This window comes from Catharus ustulatus, chromosome 1 (assembly GCF_009819885.2).
Source record: "Catharus ustulatus isolate bCatUst1 chromosome 1, bCatUst1.pri.v2, whole genome shotgun sequence".
Lineage (NCBI taxonomy): Eukaryota > Metazoa > Chordata > Aves > Passeriformes > Turdidae > Catharus > Catharus ustulatus.
Window position 1 is genome coordinate 94311697 of NC_046221.1, and position 20202 is coordinate 94331898.

General features: G+C 42.7%; 1 protein-coding gene across 1 annotated transcript in view; it reads left to right on the forward strand.

Annotated features, from left to right (window-relative positions):
- LOC117004646 (poly(rC)-binding protein 3-like) overlaps positions 1 to 15096 on the forward strand; it is a 498514-nt gene extending 483418 nt beyond the window's left edge. The window contains 2 exon segments of the mRNA XM_033075599.2: positions 6250 to 6419; positions 14483 to 15096. Coding sequence (XP_032931490.1) covers positions 6250 to 6419; positions 14483 to 14519 — 207 coding nt within the window. The 3' untranslated portion in view covers positions 14520 to 15096.
- The last annotated feature ends 5106 nt before the right edge of the window (positions 15097 to 20202 follow it).

Genomic DNA, 20202 nt, shown 5'->3' on the forward strand with positions numbered 1-20202 from the left:
ATGAGGGGCTACTGGTGGAGCAGGGGTTGTTTAGCCCAGCTAAGAGAGGAGGCTCAGGAGACCACTTTGGTCTTTGGAAGTACTTGAAAAGAGACTGTAGGCAGGTGGAGGTTGTTCTCTTCCCCAAGTGAGTGATAGGAAAAGAGGAAATGGTCTCCAGATGTTGCACCAGAGGAGGCTTAGTTGGATATTAGGAGAAATGTCTCCCCTGGAGAGGTGCTCAGACATTGGAACAGGCTGCTCAGGGAAGCGGTGGAATCACCATCCCTGAAGTGTTCAAAAGGACATGTGGAAGTGTTCAAATGGGCACTGTGGATGTGGCACTTGAGGACTTGGTTTAGGAGTGAAATGATGGTGCCAGGTTAGTCATTGGGCTCCGTGACCTTAGAGGTCTTTTACATCCTTAATGATTCAAAGAGAAAGGAGGATATGAGGGAGACAGAGAGAAATGAGGTGGTGAGGGAGCAGGGTGGGAAGGCACCAGCACCATCAATCAGATGCTGTGTGTGGAGGGAGGTCAGGGTGGGATCAGCAGCAGCAACTGCGCAGTAGAGCCTGCCTGGGCAATTGGACTTTGCTTTCCCAATAAGCATCTCCTAAGACCCAGTTGTGATGGACAGGCCATCAGTGTGGCACAGTGATTGTTTATCTGGCTGAAGGTGGAGGAAGCTGCAGGCTGTGGCATGGAGCTGCAGTGCAGCCCTGAAGCTACCCATAGTTTGTCTCCTGACCATGGTTTGTCCCCTGCTCCAGCTCCACAAGTTCCACAGCTTTCTTATAATTTGTGCTTATCTGTGTAAAAGTCCAGAACACATGAGAACACCACGAGATTTGCAAATATCTATGTGCTTTGCAGCTACCAGAGAAATCAGTGTATAGCTACATGTGCTGCATATATTTACATACTTTTTAAGACCAAGATAATGGTAAACGTCTTAGTAAGAACATGATAAAACAAAATCAGATATAAAGACAATGAGGAAATGAGAGTTCAGCCTCGTCTACAGCAAATAGATATTAATAGCCTCTTACAAATTACATAGCTTCATATTAAAATAAATTTTCCTCATTCCCTCTGGCATTTAGGGCAGGTTTTTTTCTGTTATAAAGGTTATTTAGAGAAAGTTATTTCTGCTAAAAACTGAGGCTTCCTGTCCAAACAATGAATTTAGAAGATTTGCCTTTCTTGGTTTTTTCATAAGTTTGTGTAACTCCAAAAGAGAACAAAGAGGAGGAGGATACTTCTCTGAGACCATCTCAGAAGTCACCTTGGTCCTTATCTAGTATCTCATTTTGCTCATCAAAGCCTCTTACAGGGGCATTTGGTTGCCTTTTTTACCTTGTGGGATCTTGTCTATCCTTCCACTGCTGCTGAAGTAACACAATATGAGTGTGTTTCACCAAAATCCCAGAATGAAGTGGTATAAACAGGTCCTTAGAAGAGCCTTAAAGAAAGAAGAGATGGTACCTTATGTGTAGGTATAACAAATGTCTTAAGATTTAAAGTCAATACCCCATAACATCCACTGAGAGTAAATGAACAAACCAATAATTTAAAAATCTGTCTCATAAAAATTAGGCATATTTGGCATATGTGTGGGAGAGGCAGTCAGGGACAAGCAACAGGAAAGCAACTTACCCCACAGAAAGCACCAAGAACATTAAAGGCAGCTGTAAATCTGATCACTACTCCATAGAAACAGAAGTGTCTATCCATTCAAGTGGATATAGCACACTTGAAGAACTGCCTTTATTTTCCTATGGTACCTTGAATATTTCCCTGCCAAGGAGTGGGACCCACATGTGCAAAATATTCTCGGAGCATCCCACATATCTTCTCAGTTTTCTATATGGCTTATTGCAAAGTCTGTGCAAGTACTGTGGTCCAGATTTTGCATTGTTGTGGCAAGGAAATTTCCCAACATTATTATTGTTTTGTTCTGAAGAGATACAGAGTATTTAAGCATCTTTTCCCAGGCCCTGCTGCTAGTTTGTAAAGAATAATAATCTGCCTCAGGAGATATTTCCCCCTATAGAGTACTCTGCCCCAGATCTTCTAATTAAAAAACACAGACCATGCCAAACCTGAAACTAAGAGTTCCAGCATGTATCTTTCTGAAAAGAGATCGAAGAGTCTCATTCATGATGAGCACCTGCTTGCCCAACTAATGCAGAGGCTGCACCAAAGCAAATGAACTTGCTGTGTGTTGGCAGCAGGGAACCAGGGGGAGCCATGAGTACTGTGGACAGGTGGGGTCAACCCCACTGCTCCTGACAGCAGACACCAAGCTGCAGAGGCTAATTCTTGGCCCTTTTTACAAGCACTATATTATAAGAAAGGAAATGGATTCTTTTACCAGGGTTTTAAATCTCCATGCCATTTCCTGTGGCAGTCAATGTCAGTGCTTTAGCACTACAGGGAAATAAATAAATAAATAAATAATAAATAAATAAATAAATAAATAATAAATAAATATGTCAAGCATTTATATTTAGCATTATGAGGAAGATTTAAAAATGGAAGAGAGGTACTAAACCAGAGATGCCATAGCATATTGGGGAAGCTATCGGCATCAGTACTTTGGAGGTGGGAGGAATTATAGGAGATCTTCAAATCCCACCCTTTAAGAGCCCTGACTTAGTCCTGTTTCCATTCCTGCCAGAAGAACTTTATTGAAGAACAGAGTAAAGCTAGAAAAAAGCAAAAAGCAGAATGTATGTTTTAGTGTTGGTTTGTTTGGAGGGGGTTTTTTTTGGCACAATGAGAAATGTTTAGGTTGGGGAAGACAGGTGGTGTAGAGAAAGTGGAAAGGGAACATTTTTACCTGGTGCTCACAGATCAAGAAGGACAGTACACCAGCTGAAATTTTGGGATGTACAAACAAATGATGATACACACAACACATCAGCAAGCTCTGCAAGTCACTGCCATTGCCCTTGGACAGCAAAAGGAGAAACAGGTTCAAAAGAAATTGTCAGAAAGATGGGCTATGGAGCATAAAGGCAGATAGCAGCTACTGCTCTGGTGGTCTGCAGTTCTTAGCATAAACTTGAAATACCAGTGGAAACTTTATTTTATACTCACACTGGTTTTGTCTTTTCTTTTTTTTCTTCGAGGGTGGGCTGCTTCCAGAGTCAGACAGACTGGGCTTGATGCACATCTGATGTGAACTCTCCACCAAGTCTTGAGAGAGTCAAAATATAGATGCGTATACATGTACATACTATGTGTGTGTGTATATGCGTATGTGTATATTATAGATACTAAAAATACAAGTATTTAAAGAATCACAGAGTGGGTCAGGTTGCAGGGACCACAGTGGGTTGTCTAGTCCAACCTTGCTGCTCCAGCAGGGTCATCAGAGCACGGCACAGGATTGTGTCCAGATGGTTCATGAATATCTTCAGTGAGGGAGACTCCACAGCCGCTCTGGACAACTGTCCCAGTGCTTGGTCACCCACACCGTGAAAAAGTTCTTCCTCCCATCCAGGCAGAGCTTTGTGTACATCAGTTTTTGCCCATTAATTGCCTCTTGTCCTATTGCTCAGCTCCACAGAGAAAAGCCTGGATCCATCCTCTTGGCACCTTCCCTTCAGATCCTGACATTCATGAAGTCTCTCTCAGTTGTCTCTTCTCAAGGCTGCACAGGCCAAGTTCCCTCAGCCTTTCCTCATAAGAGAGGTGCTTCAGTGCTTTACTCATCTTTGTGGCCTCCACTGGACCCTCTCCATTACCTCCTTGTCTTCTTGTCCTGAGTAGCCAGAACTGGACACAGTATTCCAGATGTGGCCTCGCCAGAGCTGAGTAGAAGGGCAGGATGACTTCACTTGATCTGGGGCAAGTGTTATTTATTCCTAATGCTCCCAGGGTCTCACTGTCCCTCTTGGCCCCAGGGCACCCTGCTGGTTCAGGGACAGCTTGTTATCCACCAGGACCTCCAGATCCTTCACCACAGAGCTGCTTTCCAGCAGGTCAGCCCCACATTTGTTGAATTTCAGAAGGTTCCTCTCTGCCCCTCTCTCACCCTGTCAAAGGGCACAGCCCTCTGGGGTATACCCACTATTCCCAGCTTTGTGTCATCAGGGAACTTGCTGAGGAGGCCTCTGCCCCTTCATCTGAGTCACTGATGAACAAGTTAAACAATGCTGGGCTCAGTATTGAACCCTGGGGGGCACCACAAGTGACAGACCTTCAACTGGGCCCTGTGCACTGTGATAATATTTATTAGTATGTATAGTATTCGACTACACTATATAGTAGGCTTGATATAGTCTAGGTAGGTCTGGCTCCTCTCCCAAATGGGCCAGAGGTGTTTGGATGCAATTTCCATCTGATTCCATCTCAGAGGAAGGCATCTCAGGCAAGCATCTTTATGCAAAACCAAATGCCCATAACCAAATATCCCTTGAACTTCTTCAAGAACACATCAGCTCTTGAATACTCAGATACTGCTCAAATTTCAGTGTAACATATAATGAGAAAGGCACTCCAGAGAGAGCCCAAGCCCCAGCACTACTATCCTTCCTGCATGGCAGATGGAGTTGTGTGTTCTGCACAGGCTGTAGGCTGTGTCATAGCTTGCAGACAGTGTCCAAGCATCCTGTTGTCACATCAATGAAGGGTGACTATAGAGAGCTTCAGCCCAAAGGTTGCCAAACCTCTCTTCCAGACACAACATCACCAGTGTGAGCTGAATCCTCACTGCCTAACTCAAACTCAGCTAGGAGATGGCACATTCTTTGCACTGACCCACCTGGGTGACAAGCTGGGCATCACTGAAGGACCCCCAGCACAGACAAGTGGCAGCTTGCTGAGTGACCCAGCAGGTGCCTTCTCTGCCTGTGCTCTGGTGCTCTCCTCTCCTGCCAGCTTCACTCCCTGCAAACCATGGAGGCCAGTGAGGCTGAGGCATCAGAAGCAAAGGATTAAGGATTCCTGTGCTGCCCACAGATAGCCAGTGCAGGCACATTGGTGCACACACAGACAAGCCAGAGGCTTCCTGGTGAAGCTCACACCAGTCCTCTACACTGGCATGTGTAGTCACACACTGAGATCCTTGGGATAAGGACAGGGAGCTCAGCAAGGCCCTCCTGTTGTAACAGGAAAGGAAATCTTGTGTGTGTTTCCTGCCAACCCATTTCCCCACTCCCCATGGTTGCTCCTCTTGTGCTCGTCACAACTTGGTCTTTGTTTCAACTACCTGGGTACCCACTTTGGCTTTCTGTTTGTCCCTGAGTGTGAAGCAAGGATTGCGTTTGGAGGTTTTTTCTTTTGATAAAATGTCTGGACAACATTTGTGAATCTGTTTCTGGCCAGTTACTCCAAGTACTACAGTACCACAAAGGGTAACACATTCGGACCTGAAGCAGCAGGAAGAGTGGGAGAGGAAGGGCAGTCTCTTCATCTTGGCATATCCTAGTGCAAAACTGGCAACATTATCCCAGCATCAACAGACCTGTATAGCAAAGTTTCCATTTTCTACTCATTCTGGCCATGGCTCAGCACCCATCCTTCCTTAACACAGAACAAAATTCCCCTTGTCACCCTTACAGAAACCAAAATCTCTCAGTCTCAGCTACTGGCTCCATACCCACTTGCTCCTGGGGGCTCCCCATGCTAGAGGAGAAGCACCCTGGGACACACATGCACACCCATACAGCTCAGGGTCAGTTCTAGTCACAAAATAAGAGTTTTGGTAAGTTTCTGTAAAGGAAGGCAGACAAATTTCAGTCTCTTCCTATGCCTGCTTCTGCCTGCAGTCAGAGAGCTGTAAATCCCACTGACTTTAATGCACAGTACCTGGCCAAGCAAGAACCACATGTACCCAGGGAGGTGTAGGGCTGTCAGTGCTCTGGAAAGGTGCAGAGCCACAGGCAGCAGCTGTGGATGGTCAGCCTGACTTCAGCTGCTGCTCTTGGCTTGCTGCTGCCACCGGCAAGTCAGGCAGGGCTGTGGTTTGGTTTTTTCAACATTACAGCACGCTGTCATTTTCTGCCATGGGAGACATAGTCTTGAAATACAGAAATAAGATATTTGACTTAACCATGTAGCAGCAAAACTGGATCTAGAAGCATATGGCCAGAGAGCCAGTAGACTGCACTAGTGATTCCTTCCAAACAGCAGAGCAAAAATCTTTTTGTTTTGCTACTGAGCTGCTCATAACCATGTTTTTAGCAATACTACAGATTGCAGTTAAGTGGTTTTTGCTTGTGTCTGTGGCACTAATCTCAGTCTTTGTCCCGCTCCAGTTAATAGGCTGCATTATTGGCAGACAAGGCAGTAAGATAAATGAAATCAGGCAGATGTCAGGAGCGCAGATCAAGATTGCTAATGCCACAGAAGGCTCCGCAGAACGACAAGTTACAATCACAGGATCCCCTGCAAACATCAGCTTAGCACAGTACCTCATTAATGCAAGGTAAGTTGGCTTTGTAAGTGATCATGCTTCTGCAAGATTGCTCTGTCTGCTCTCCAGCAAATGTCTGTCCTGGGTAGATCCAGAAAGTTGCTTTGCAGTGTCCATTTTGCATAGTATTACTCAATTCCTAATGGGTTGTAAAGCCTGTATCATTAGAACCTGTGTTTGCCGTTGATTTATATGGAAAGGAGCTTAATCCAGTGTGATTCCAGGTACATGCTGAATGACAAAAGCTACAAAATCTGAATACTCATATTAGCATCCACCTAAAATATTGGTGGATAAATTAAATGAAATTACAATCATAAATTGTTTAGAGGAAAATACTTTTCACAGATCCATTTTACTGTCCTGAATGACAAATATAGTGAAACAGATTGCAAAATAGATTTAATTTACCAAGTGGAAATTGCCACTCAGAGTTGATAAAGTGACATTAGGTTGCTGAAGAGGCACAGGATTTACTTCTTCAGAGACAGCACCACAAATCTGTAAGAAGCATTCCTAATGAGATAGGGTGAGACTATCTGCTTCTCCACTTGCTGATTCCAGAATTAATTAAAGCACTGGCTATTTAGCTAAGCCATAGTGATGGCTCAGGTCTCTTAACAGTTCTTATATGATTATTCAGAAAAATATTAAAATTGAGCCCACTTTTTGCAATTATGTGGAGAAGAAAGTGCAATGGATAAAGTTCTGTCTCATAGATCTACTTGTAAATGCTGGACTGAGGCAAATACGTGGTGGGGGAGGGGGAGTAGCTATGTATTTTATGGTGCTTTTTTTCTTTTATTTTCTTTTTGTCCCCCCACAAAAATACTGTGATATGACTCAAGCTTTGTGTTTAACTATGTTTGCTGTTAAGGTAGTACAAAGTATGTGATTTATGTGGGAGCTGCAGTCACAGCAGGTCTACAGCTTCCTGTGGTCCAGCCTCCTCTCCATCCCAGTTTTGCAGAGCACCACTGCAATGGTTGGAGGGGAGGAATGGGATGTTTGTGCAGCTCTGTGTTATAGAAACAAAAATACTGCTTTTTATAATTTAGTCTGAAAGCAGCTTCCTAGGGAAAGATATATATAGAGGTGGCACTGTGAAAATTAAGATAAACCATTTCCAGAATCTTAAAGCAACCTACAGCTCTTTTGATTTATATTCTATGTAGCAAATATAAGTCACTTCCGTAAGCCCTGTAATCAAATAAAAATGTGTTCCCTCCTTTAACCCTTAAGGATATGTTCTTCTCTTGGTGTTCAGGGATTCCCCACACATCGAGACGAGAATAGACCCCTTCATTTTTAGTTGCACAAACACCATATGGCATGCATCTGGATCTCGGAAGATAACAATTTAGGATCTTGAAGACAGCTAAAGCATGCAAATAAAATAATGCACTTATTAATGGAGTTGCAGTGAGCTGCTCACCAGAGACAAAAACTCTAGTGAACAAAACTGTTTGACTCACTTTAGCAAAGTCTGTGAACTCTCACACTTCTGTTGATTACTGTTTAATGATTCTTGTGGTGGAATGGGATCTATATGAGGTCTTCTTCTAACATGCTTTCGCAAAGAAGAAAACTCCTCAGCAGTCATATACCACGGATCTCTATCTATACCCTGTAAAACCAGAAACAAAGTATTTTGTTCCTGTTAAATTTCTAGGTAGAAGTCATTTGTTACCATCATCTACAATAAACCGTCATATATTTTTATGTACCATGTGTTGGAACTGTATTTAGATGAAGTGACTTCATTTGTAAATGAAGACTCTTAAAGTAATGTGTAATAAATTAAGCTGTAAGGTAACATAGGCAATTAAGGTGGCTTTTTCATTTAAAAAAGTGACACTGTTCCAGATGTCTCCTTTCACATGAGACAATGCTGTCCAGCCAGGTGCCACCACAGCAGCAGTGTGAGTTCAGTCGCACTGGAGGAAGACTGAGAAGCTGTGAGGCAGGTGGGAGGTTTGCTCTAGTGAGGTTTAGGTGCTGGGGCAGGACAGAGGTGCAGAGCCAGGCTGCTGCTGCTGCTGTTGCTGCTGCTGCTGCTGCTGCTGCTCCCTCTGTGTGCTGGGAGCCACCTCCTAAACCTGCCACAAGTGATGCCATCTCTTTTAAAGACGGTGGCATAAAACAGCTTTGGGGAAGAGACAAGTACAGCACCTAGACTGCCCAAAGTGTGGTCTGGTATGTGAAAATAATAATTACACAAAATAACAGCCATATAAGCATTCAGCATAAGATAGATCTTCTTCTCCCCTACAAAATCTATTGTTCCCGGGAATTGGTTTCCAGGGCCAGTATTTCTGCATAAACTAATGTCTTTCAGCAACATAACATGTAAAAATCCAAAACTATCTATCCTGAAACATACTGTATCTTTAAGCTATCCTCCAACCAAAGTTGTTATCTATAGAATAATTTATCAGCTTGCTTTAAGAACTTTATCGCAATCTGGTGTTGGATATGTACATAGTATATTCTAAATTATAGATATATAAATAATTGATATAATATCAAAACAGAGATTTAAATCTTTCTAAAGTATTGGTTTGATTCTGTATTGCTTACCCGAGCGCTGGCCTCTGTATGAATAGAGCGTGTCTTAGCTTGTTTGAAGTAGAAATGTCTTTTTTCCTGTAAAGCCTTCTGCCTCTTTAACTGGTCTCCACTGTAGTAACTAGATTTTCATTACCCAATTTCATCTTCTTGCTTTTATTAAGATTGAACTGCAGTTTAGTTTTCCAGTGCAATATCTGACTTTGGATTATAAATGAACTTAGCTAGCAGCACTTGCTCCTTGTTGAAGGGCAGTTTCCTGAAGGTATTTTTTTACAAGAGGCTCTTTCACAGACCCAACAGGACTGTCAAAGCCCCACCTGCTCTCTTCTCTTCACCAGTTTCAGGTAATGCAGGATATGGCCTTCAGTGTATGTATTCAGAAGATGCAGACTGCAAAGGGACAGTGTAAAATTCTTATTGTGAAATTTTGTATGAAGGCTGCCTCACCGGCTTTCATATGCAACGTTGTTGCACCCACAGTTGGTTTGGGAAACTGCCACTGCCATGGGACAGCTGATACCTAACCTGATGAACTCCCACCTTTTGTGTTGCCACCAGTAATAAACGGGAAACGGCAAACTACTGCTACAGTCGAACCTGTGAGAGTAAACCAGGGAGAGGGAGGCTGCTACCAACAGCAGCATTTTGGCTATGGGATCTCTTCTCCCTGCTGGTGCAGGAAAAAGCTGAGGCTCAAACACTGCCCCCCCAACCTCCACATGAGTAAGGATTTTTTTGTTTTTGTTAAATGCACAGTAGACAAATTTGGAATCACTGAAACATCAAGTCCTGCACTACATTTCTATGGGCCTCCCTCCCAGAATAATACTGAGTAATACTATAAGTTCCAACTGTATAAACTGAGTTTTTCAAAATATACTAAGGTATCACATGTAGCTCCTACACCCCCAAGTCAAGGATGTACAGTGGAGTTGGAGTCTCTGATTCAGTGATCTTGACATAAAGCCCTCTGTGTGAGTAGATGACAAGTAGCATGGCCAACACTTCTTTCTGCTTAGAAAAGCTAGGAGTTGCTCATCATGGAGACAGATAAAGACTTTGGGAGGAAAATCAGCATTCACCTCCCTCAAAGGAGTCTGAATTTCATGCACTCACCCTGCTTCCCTCCCAGCACCTCACAGAAGATGTGCTCCTTCCAGCTTCCCAGCAAAAGCTGCTGAGGTGTTTATGCTCCAAGAGCCCTCTTCTCGTTGTGGAGAAGAGAGGAGCTCGTGCTCAAGCATTCCCTCTCTCCTCCACACTCCTCTCCCCAGCTCAGACCTGCTTCAGGTGTCCTTCAGACTCGCCATCAGCAGCAGTGCTTTGGGAAGCTCTAGTCCAGTGTCCCCATTCCCTGCATAGTGCTGGTTGATCCTCGCATCCTTGCACAAGACAGGCAGCGCACTGGTCATTACTTTTCTCTGGGGCTGTTACTCTCAAAACTGTGTCCAAGAGAGACTTTTCCAAGCCCTGTGTGGGTGACCATGTTTCCTTCCCAGCCTGCAGCCTGGCTATAGCTGATCTCCAAGCCTGCTCACCCAGTCCCCAACAGGGACCAGCACAAACCCTGTGATGGGAAGCCTTCTGGGCCTGATGAGGTGTGGTAAGAAAGCACCAAATCCTCTGCATGGCCAGCCAGCAGCTTGCTAGCACTTTCATCTGGAAGCAAGGAGCTGCTACAGCTCCTCAGCTCACCTCAGGAGAAAGCCCAGAAACCTGACAAGTTAGTAATTGCCAAAGGCAACCCCAAAATTAGTAGGAATACACATATAACTGCAGCTAGCAAAGGTTTTCTAACCCATAGTCCTATTTCTATGCTAGGCTGCCACAGCTCCCTGGTCACCTGCAAAAAGCGTCCTGAAATTAGTATTTGTGTTATTTGCCAACCCAAAAGCCAGTGCACAAATGCAACAAGCAAATGGGCAAAGGGAGGATTTCTTTTATTTGGTATACAAAGAAAACAGTGTGTCCTTGGAATTACTGTACTTTAATGTCTGAAAATGTACAGAAAAGCAGGAGTATGTGGGCCAAACTCATCTTGCCTGCTTGTGGGTGGAGTTAGATTAAAGGGAGGGTGGTTTGATTCTTACACCCTCCCAAGGGCCCATCACTGCCCTGGGCACAGAGGTTGGGTCAGTCTCAAAGTTCCTGGTGCTGGCGGGGTCTGTCTGAGGATGTGTCTGTTGTATCCATGTAGTACCTTGTCTGTCAGCTGGAAAGCTTTGTCATGTTCACTGTAACCACTGCGCAAGCTCAGGAAGGATACCACTGCTGTGCAAGCCGGGGTGTTCTTCAGTGTTCCTTTTTACTAATTTACTTATAATTAGATTGCATAAATATTTTGTTGTGATATTTAAAAAAAAATGTCTGGGGAAAGTACAAACCAAAGTGAACACACTGGCTAATCTGGTTTGTTTTATATGAAAAATGCACATTGACCTCACAGTGAATGAAATGAAAAACTAACTCACTTAAAAAACAAAAAAACCAAAACAACCAAAACTTTATGCCTTAAATGGAAGCAGCAAATTGTTGCTCAGTCTCCTCTCATCCTAGTAAAATGACAAAGAATGCTATTTTATGTCACAAAACTGACAAATTGAAAAAAATTACCAAAAACCCCCCGCGTCCCCCTTTCAGAAATACCCTAATTTTGAAAAGCAAAATTCACCATATCAGTGCTGGGGAGTAAACTTCATAGTTATTTTAAGTTTTCTTTTAAGTTTCGTTTTTTCCATCTTTTTACCATTACCTGCATTCCTTAGATTTCTTTTTTTTATATGTAAAATGAACTAGCAACACTCCCATACCCTCTTCCTTTTTCTTTTTTTTTTCTGTTCTGAAAGAACTTTAGAGCCTCAGTAATGTTTTCCCCATCAAATCATGGAAAACCCTTTTGTTATTTCTCTTCTTTAACACATAACATGTTCCTCCTTTGACCCTCATTTTCCCTTTTTTTCTCTCTCTCCCTCTTCTCCTTCCCACTCGTCTGTCCCCCTCGTCCACTGATCTAATCCTGGATCCTGCCCTTTTGTGGTTGCTGTCCTTCCCTCCTCCTCCTCCCTCCTCCTCCTCCTCCTCCTCCTCCTCCTCCTCCTCCTCCTTCTCCCGGCCCCACCGCCCTGGCTGAACCCTCCCAACCTGTTTGTTCCTCTTCCTCTCTTCGTTTGCAGCTTAGAGATGGCTAAAGTCAGCACCCAGACCGCTTCCGTCACGACCCCTGTTGACCTCAACATGAACCTCTCTCAGTCTGCCACCCCTACCTCCACCCCCACCTCCATGGCCGTGCTGGCGGCCGCCTCCGCCGCTACCGTCAGTACCCCCCCTCCCCTACCAACTCTGCCAACCACCCACTATGCCGTTCCTGTCTCCAGTCTGCTTGGCATGAAAACTGTCCCACTCCTGGCACTAAATGCCGCGGCCGCCGCGGGGGCCACGGGGAGTTTGTCCGCTTACACTGCCAAAATTCCTTCGACGAGCGGGGTTAAGAAATCTGACCGCCAGAAGTTTGCTCCATATTGAAGGGATGAAACACAATGCAAGCTTTGCCAGCTCTGCCAAGAGTCTGTGGTAGATCCTAGTTATCAAGGAAACAATACGGCATCTTTTATTTTCTGTTCAATTGCTAGTGTTAACTGTTGCCGACTCAAGTCGTCTTCCGCTCTCCATAACACCTAACACCAGGCACCACCTACCCACTAGTTCCAACAGCCAGCAGGTGCCAGCCCGGGCTCTTTCTCCCCGGACACAGGCTCGGTCAGGGTGGCCCCAGCCCAGCAAGGGAGATACAGTGAAGAGAAGGAAAAAACATAAACAGGCAAAATAGTGACAGGTCCTGCTTCAGCAACGCTGCCCGGCATAAAAATACCCTTAGATCCATTGGCAGGGATCCCTCCAACTGCAGGACAATTCCTCACGGCAAACTGGCATCTTTGATGTATTTTTTTTATTGCTAGAATGTGCAAATCTGGCATTTCTGATGATCACTAGTGCCCCTGTGATGCCGTGTGAAGTGCAGCCGGCACCCTCAGTCATTCTGCCGCTCCCAAAAGGCCTGGAGACCCCCATCTCCCTGTCCCAAAATCTGCCTGTGAGCAGGAGATGAAGGCTAGGAGGTACCAACTCCAGGTGCTTCTGCATACAATGAATCCCTGTTCTGAGAAAACTGCTAAGTTAAAATCACTGTAAAACACTAAGAAGAAAATATTAGGTGCCTGTGCCTTTCCATGCGATTCTTTTAAAGGGTGCAATCATTTTTCTTTGCTTTGGAAAAACATAATTTTAAGAACTCTGCTTAAGGGAGGGAGGGAGAGACAGAGAGTGCAGGCTCCTCCTTTCGTACGCAGATATTTTACATATACCGACACAGTACTTATTGGTGTAAGTACTTCAGAGCAAGTGCAAACCAGATGCCATCACTATCTGGTATTTCCTCTCGTGTATGCTTTACTCAGCCAAAATGACCCCTTTTTGTTAGATTTCTGTACAAAAAACATCCCTGTTTAACTCTCCATTAATGATGCAGTCAGGTTGTATGGTAATCATGAGTAACATGCATCATTTTAGAGGTCATTCAAAGGCTGCTGCCTGGACAGATCCCATCCCTTTACCAAGCACTTCAGGATGTTCAGATTAACTAAAATGAGACAGGTAGTATCAGCCAAAGCCAAGAGAGCTGGGGAATGGAGTGGCTGGTTGCCAGCTGTTGGAACTAGTTCTTAACTGCATTTTATGTTTGTCCATCCACCTTCTTTTTAATTTCTGTTGCATAACTCAGTAATGCAATATTGTTTTCCTCACCACTTCCAAATCCAGAGTCCCATTACCCTGTCATGTTCATCCACTCTGCACTCCTTGGACACAAAGCTTTAACAATTGAACTGTATTCAGTGCATTTTAATATAAACTAAAAACACAATGCAAATGCAATACTTTTTAAAACATGGTATTTCAAAGTGTGTTATTGTATAGGGCTAAGTACTATCTCAGTATTTTGTGTCATTTCTGTATTCTGTGGGCTTTTCTTCACCTTAGCAACTTTGCACTAAGTTTTGTCACTGTAACCATTTGTAGAACTGCCATTGTTACAATTTGCACTTATCCAAATGGGGTTTTTGGTTGGTTTTGTTGGGGTTTTTTTGGTTTTGTGGTTTTTTTGTTTGTTTGTGGCTTCCTTTTTTTCTTTTTTTTTTTTTTTCTTTTTTCTTTTTTTTTTTTTTGTTGCATATAATGAAGGAAAAACTGGGAATAATGTCAAGGTACCACAGCTATTTAAAAGCTCTAGAAATTTTCTGTAAAAGTGTTCTGGACTATTGTAACTGTTTCAGTAATTGACATTTAAGAAAAAAAAAAAAACACCAACCTCTGTGTGAGAAAACTTGCCTGCACTGAAATGCTGTTCTATGCTGGTTGTACTCAAGTGGTATTTTTTTAATAGTGAGAAGATTTTTTTCTTTTTTTTGCCTTTTTTTTTTCTTTTCCTCATTTTTGTTCCTACATTTTAGGCTGTCTTCAGAAGTTACTGGCCTGGGGTCTCTGTAATGTATCTCAACATGCCCTAGTGCATTAGCCACCAGACAGGACTTTTCCAAAGCCCCATGAGACAATGCTTTCTATGGACTAATCTACAGAGGAGTTTCTGCCATTTCTAACTTTCTTATTATTCCGAGACATCAAAAGAAAACACTTCCTTTACTCTTTAAGCAACTGTGCTTCCTAACTCTTGTGTTGCTTTCATTACTGTTCCAGTTTTAACACTGTTGTGGCTCATAACATAAGGCAAAGACAAGTTATTTTTGGGGGTTAATTTTCATTGATGTTCATGCTTTGGCTAATCTGTATAAAAGCATGGGCTGTTAGTGTTCTAAATCACTGTATTCAGCTAGAGACTCGACAGTAAGTTAAATGAGACGTTTTTATAAATAAATTTTTTTCCTGATTAAAAAACAAAAAAAGACGTGGTAGCTTTGTGCATACAACTGTTGTGTTGTTTAAACTTTGTTCTTTGTAACCGAGTTGCTAACTTGTCATTGAAGAAGCACTATTTTATGGATTGTCAAACTAAGATCATAGACAAATTGCTTGTTTTCAATTAATGATTAAAGGTTTCATATCATCACGCTTAAGGTCCCAGTGCTCATTGGGAAAATGTAACACCTGTGCAAAACTGGCAACCTTAGTAAGGATGTTAGCCTAGTGTCAGGGATGATGAGTCTGTTCAGGACTTAGAGGGAACCAGATTGTGCAGTTAGTAGACAGAGTAAGCAGTATTTCTACAAAACTTGATTTGGTTTATAATGAAGCTGTTTGTTGAGAACTTCTCACACTGCACAGAAAAGAAATTTGTCTTCGTGTTACAAGCAGCCACTGATTTGTACCTCTGGTCTTTTCCCAGACCAATCTATAGATCAGATACTGGGGAGAGAAAAACAGGAACAAAAGAATGAACTTGGATACTGAGTGCTGTATTGCTAAGGCACTTCATACTTCCCCATTCCCAGCAGCACTGCCCAGTGGCAAAGCTTCTAGTCAGCACCTTCCACCCTGCCAGGAGCCAGCCCAGCAGTGGGGAGGAGCACGGCAATGTGCAGTAGGAGGGGGAATGGAGAGCTCAGCAGGCCCAGGAGCTGCCTCCTCCTGCCCTAACACTCTGCTCCAGCTGTTCAAACCCTCCTTTGGATCTGCTGAAGCACTGCAGTCACAGCCTCGAGTTCTCTCTTCATATACAAGCAAAAGAAAGGGGCTGGCCCCGAGCTGTTGCTGCATTACAGCACCCCTGGCTGTTCCCTGGCCACCTCTCCTCTTAGGGCATTGGCAGTACTGTCACAGGTACTGCTCTGGCCTCATGAGAAAGCAGCTTTTTGGCAATTCAAGAGTAGCATCCTTAATGACACAAGACTGATTGTACAACCTCCATCTCCCTACTCTGTTAAAGGTCTCTACCTGCCTTCAGGGATTTACCTTGGGGTTCTGCTTCCCCTCCTGGCCCCCGCTGAGCTTTTGGGGCATACCATGATTATCTTCTGTGGTCTCCAGGATACAGAAAGCTCTCCAGTCTGAGTCTGGAACTAGGCCATTATCAGGATGTGTATGCAGACTTGGAGACCTGTAGAAATCAACAGCTTTCTCAATATAGATGCAGCCACAAAACAACCCCTGATGACGAAGAGTGCCAAGGAGCATTACAGAACAGCTCACTTCACCCAGCACCCAGGAGGCCTTACCCAATGTTGACAATTAGCTATTCCAACCTTTAGAAAAACTATAGGCTGTAGTACTAATTTGATAAAATTCTGTGGTGTTATTATTACTTCAAATACATTTTTATTACTTAAAATGTATTTAATCTCTCATTCTTGAATGGAGACATGAAGCTGTTTTCACAGCAGAGACCTTCATAAGTCTTCATTTCTTCAACAGGAAAAGCTATTTCTATGGCTAACCTAGCTACTGTAAATGAAGAAAAAAAAAAGAACATTATTGCAGCTCAACACTAAGTAGGTCACAGCTTTGCTCTCCCAGTAAAGCTGCCAGGCAAAGGGCAGCAGCAGCTCTGGGGTATATAGTGTCTTTCACATTAATAATTCAAGTGTGCCTTCCAGAATTGAAAGATTTAAACAAACTAGTGCAGGGGCACGTTTGTGTGAGGAACTAGGAGAGGTAAAATAAAAACACATAGACAAAGAAGGAAGCCTTCTGAGAGGGTTTTTGAAAAAATACAGGCAGAAATGTGATAAAATCTAAGCTTATTTTAATTTCATTAGTTTAGTTGGAAAATATTTCTGAACGGCAAGAAAAGACTCCTAATAGCTTTACTATACAAAACAGATAAATAAAAGACAAGGTGGTAAAATTAAAAAAAATAAAAAATAATGGTAAAGAATAATAGTAACCGAGACAGAAAAGTAAACCACTCATGCCCAAAGGTAGATAAGAGGAAGCATGTACTCATTGTGAAAAGGTCACTGCCCACACAGATGTGAGTTTCCAGATGAAAGACAGCACAAGTTCTGCAGCTTTTGCGTCATCAAATTGGAATTAGGTTTCTGGAAACATCTCAAATGAATTCAAGCAGCTCTGTTGTGCTTCTCAAGTGAAAAAACATTGACAGCATGAATGCTGGCTGGAACCAGAAGGAAAATAAACAAAGTTAGTCCTCTGCTAATACACAGAGTGCTTTCTGTTTTCAGGCATAGCCAGAGGGTATCTGTGGGCTCCAAGGTTCATATTTGTGCCAGTCAAGCTCCTAGGAAGCAGCACAGTCTCATTGGTGCCATGAACAGAGGCACCTGGGAAGTGCCTCAGCCTCAGAAGGCTGCACAGGCAAGGTGCTGTTTGTCGAGTTTCCCAAGACAGCCTGAAAATCCAACTTCTTCCACAGCCAAAACATCAGCTGAATGTATTTTAGCACTGTTTGTATTCTTGGGAAAGGACCTTCCCCACCTTCCTGATGATTATCTAAAAGCCGCAATGCTTACGGATCCAGTGGTTCAACAGTGGCACAGTTTCTGCAGGGGAGACTGTCACTGTCAGGTTCCTCAACTGAGTGACACAAAGTGTGTGTTCAAAGGACAGCATCAAAAGGAGGGATTTGAACAGAGATCTCTTCTATCCCCTGTAACTTCTGTAGCTACCGATGCTGCAAGGCCTTAATGCCCCCACTGTATTTTTGGAAGAAAGATCTGGTTTAAATGTCTACACAAAGGAACTGCTCGCATTTGTTTTCCCAGCTATTGGGCCAGGCTAATTCTAACTGAACTGATGAACAGAAGATCATATGAAGGCAGACACTGAAAAACTGCTTTACACCTGAAATTTCCATCTCTTGGCCTGAGCAACACTTTCTAGGGATCTAAGTACACACTGCCCTTCTTGGTACTGAAGTGTACTTAATTACTTGGTTCCAGGAAGGAATGCAGTAATGTTGATTAAATCAGTTTCTGCATCAATACTTGTGTCCTACAGACTGGCATGTCTTAAAACAGTAACTGAAATTAAAGAGTCACAGTCATTTGATGGTATCTAACAAAAGGGAATTTCTGTAACATTACATACTCACATGGTGGCTACAACATGATTCATGCATGCTGAATGTCTGATTTTCTAGGGCAATCTTTATGGATTATAAGAAAAAAGTATTTTTAAGTGCTGAAAGTATTTTAGTAATATGGCTTTTATAATTTCTAGCTCACTGTTTTTAAGATGATAAAATGCAGAGAATTTATTTATAGTGGAATGCAATAAGCAAAATCTGTTTCTCCTCGAACTGAATTTATTGGCAGGGGGCCTGGAAAAGCCAATGTTCTTTTCAACCAGTATTTGCAGTTTGAAGCAGATTTTAGAATTAGATGCTGTAGAAGAGGAAAAACAGTCATGTTAGCAAATGAGAACACTGGTTTGTTGTTATTTGGGTTTGTTGTTTTGCATGGTCACTTTTGGTCTCCTCTGTACCACATGAAGACCTTGTTCCACACCTAAGGCATGACAGCTTATTTCTTCAAGGGCAGGAGAGAAGTTAGGACAGCAGTTATCATTTGTGACTGCCTGCTTTGCCAGAGGAGAGCTCACTGCCAGCAGCTGTAGCTGTGGTGAGCTGCTCCCTGTGGAGCTGCTCCCTGGAACTCCATTTCAAACATGCACGCACACAAGTTCTGCCCCTGGAAGTCACTTTGCAGCTCCACAACCATCGAGCTCAGGAATCTCAACTACTTTCCAGTGGCATGGCATTCCATAGTTCTTAAGTTTGGACAACACCTTCCATTATTATTTGAGTAAATAAGGATTACAAATGTCTTCCTCCCTACCTCAGATACTTCAGTTTTCTGCAAGTCCTGGAGATCAGAGAATTAAAGTAGTCATCCTAATTCAAATTAAAATTTCATTTTTAATAGTGGTTATTGACAGAGCTAGTTATTAGGATTAATTTGATCTTTACTGTTAAAAAATAGAATTCAAGGAAGTTAAGTGAGAAAAGAAATTAAGGAAGTACATATTTTTAAAAACAGTAATTTCATCTGGTTAATAACCTAGCTGAATAACTCATCAGAAGTACAGAAAATTGTTTTCTAAAACTGAAGGCGTACTTAAAATTACAAGCTAATTATCCCTAGTTTTTCTAAGATACAGGAGATTGTTTCCCTTAATAAATTAGCTTGACTACTAAATGAGGTTAGGATACTTCCCTCTTCTCCCTTATAGCCACGCTACTTTCATTGCTAAAAAGCAGGATGATTTCTTGCCCTCTTGACACAACAGCACCTGCAGGGCAGTGGTGACAACAGACAGTCACTCCCATCAACTTCACAAAGCTCTCTAAAGCTTTGTTTCAAATGCTGAAGAAAGGTAACAGTTGTATGAAATAAGCTGTAAAAAATGTGGATACAACACTATCTAGAGATCTTTGAGATTCCTCCAAGGAAAAGAGAACCAAACAAGAGAAAAGAGCTCCTAAACAAGACAAAACCAAGAGGGATGGATGCTGTCACTTCCCCAGTGATGCACATACCCCCTGGCTGGTCCATCTTTACCATTCCAGCTAGTTATGCAAGGAGAACGAGTAGAATGATGAGTGATCTGGTGTTTTCTCCTGACCTCTGTTCCTAATAACAACAGGCTGCACTGGTGTGGATTTGAATGTTCAAGATCCCTGCACTGTAACTAAACTCACTGCCTTTAGATTCTTAACACAAGATGCCTCTAAAGATGAGGGTAACTGGACTAAAACAGCTGAACTGTTTTAATGCTCAGTTAATTTCCTACTTGTCCACAGTTGAAACCATTACTTGCAGATTTATATGCAAGATGAAAGTAAAATTACAGAAAAATGTGCAAAAAAGTGTCATTAATAGACTCAGATATTAGCATTTTTATACTGTCCAAACAAGTATGTCCATGATGCTCCGTGTAACCTGTTAATTTATACCTCTATTAAGCCAAATGCAGAGTGGTTCTGAAGTTCAGTGTTAACAAGCTTGTGTGCTTTGGTGAGTGGGGTCAGTGAAAAGCAAAGATAAATAGAATAGTTAGAAACTTAGCTAAGTTTTTCTCAGAGGGAAATTGGCAGAGTGTGTTTTTCAGTTTGTTTTGAAAAAGACTGTCCTGTAATACTGCACCACCCTCTCAGCTGGAAGTTCTCTTTTCAGGAATAAATGGATCTAGAGATCTTTCACTGCAGCATGACAGGCACCTTAGACATTGATGTTTGAATGCTTCATGCTATACAAAG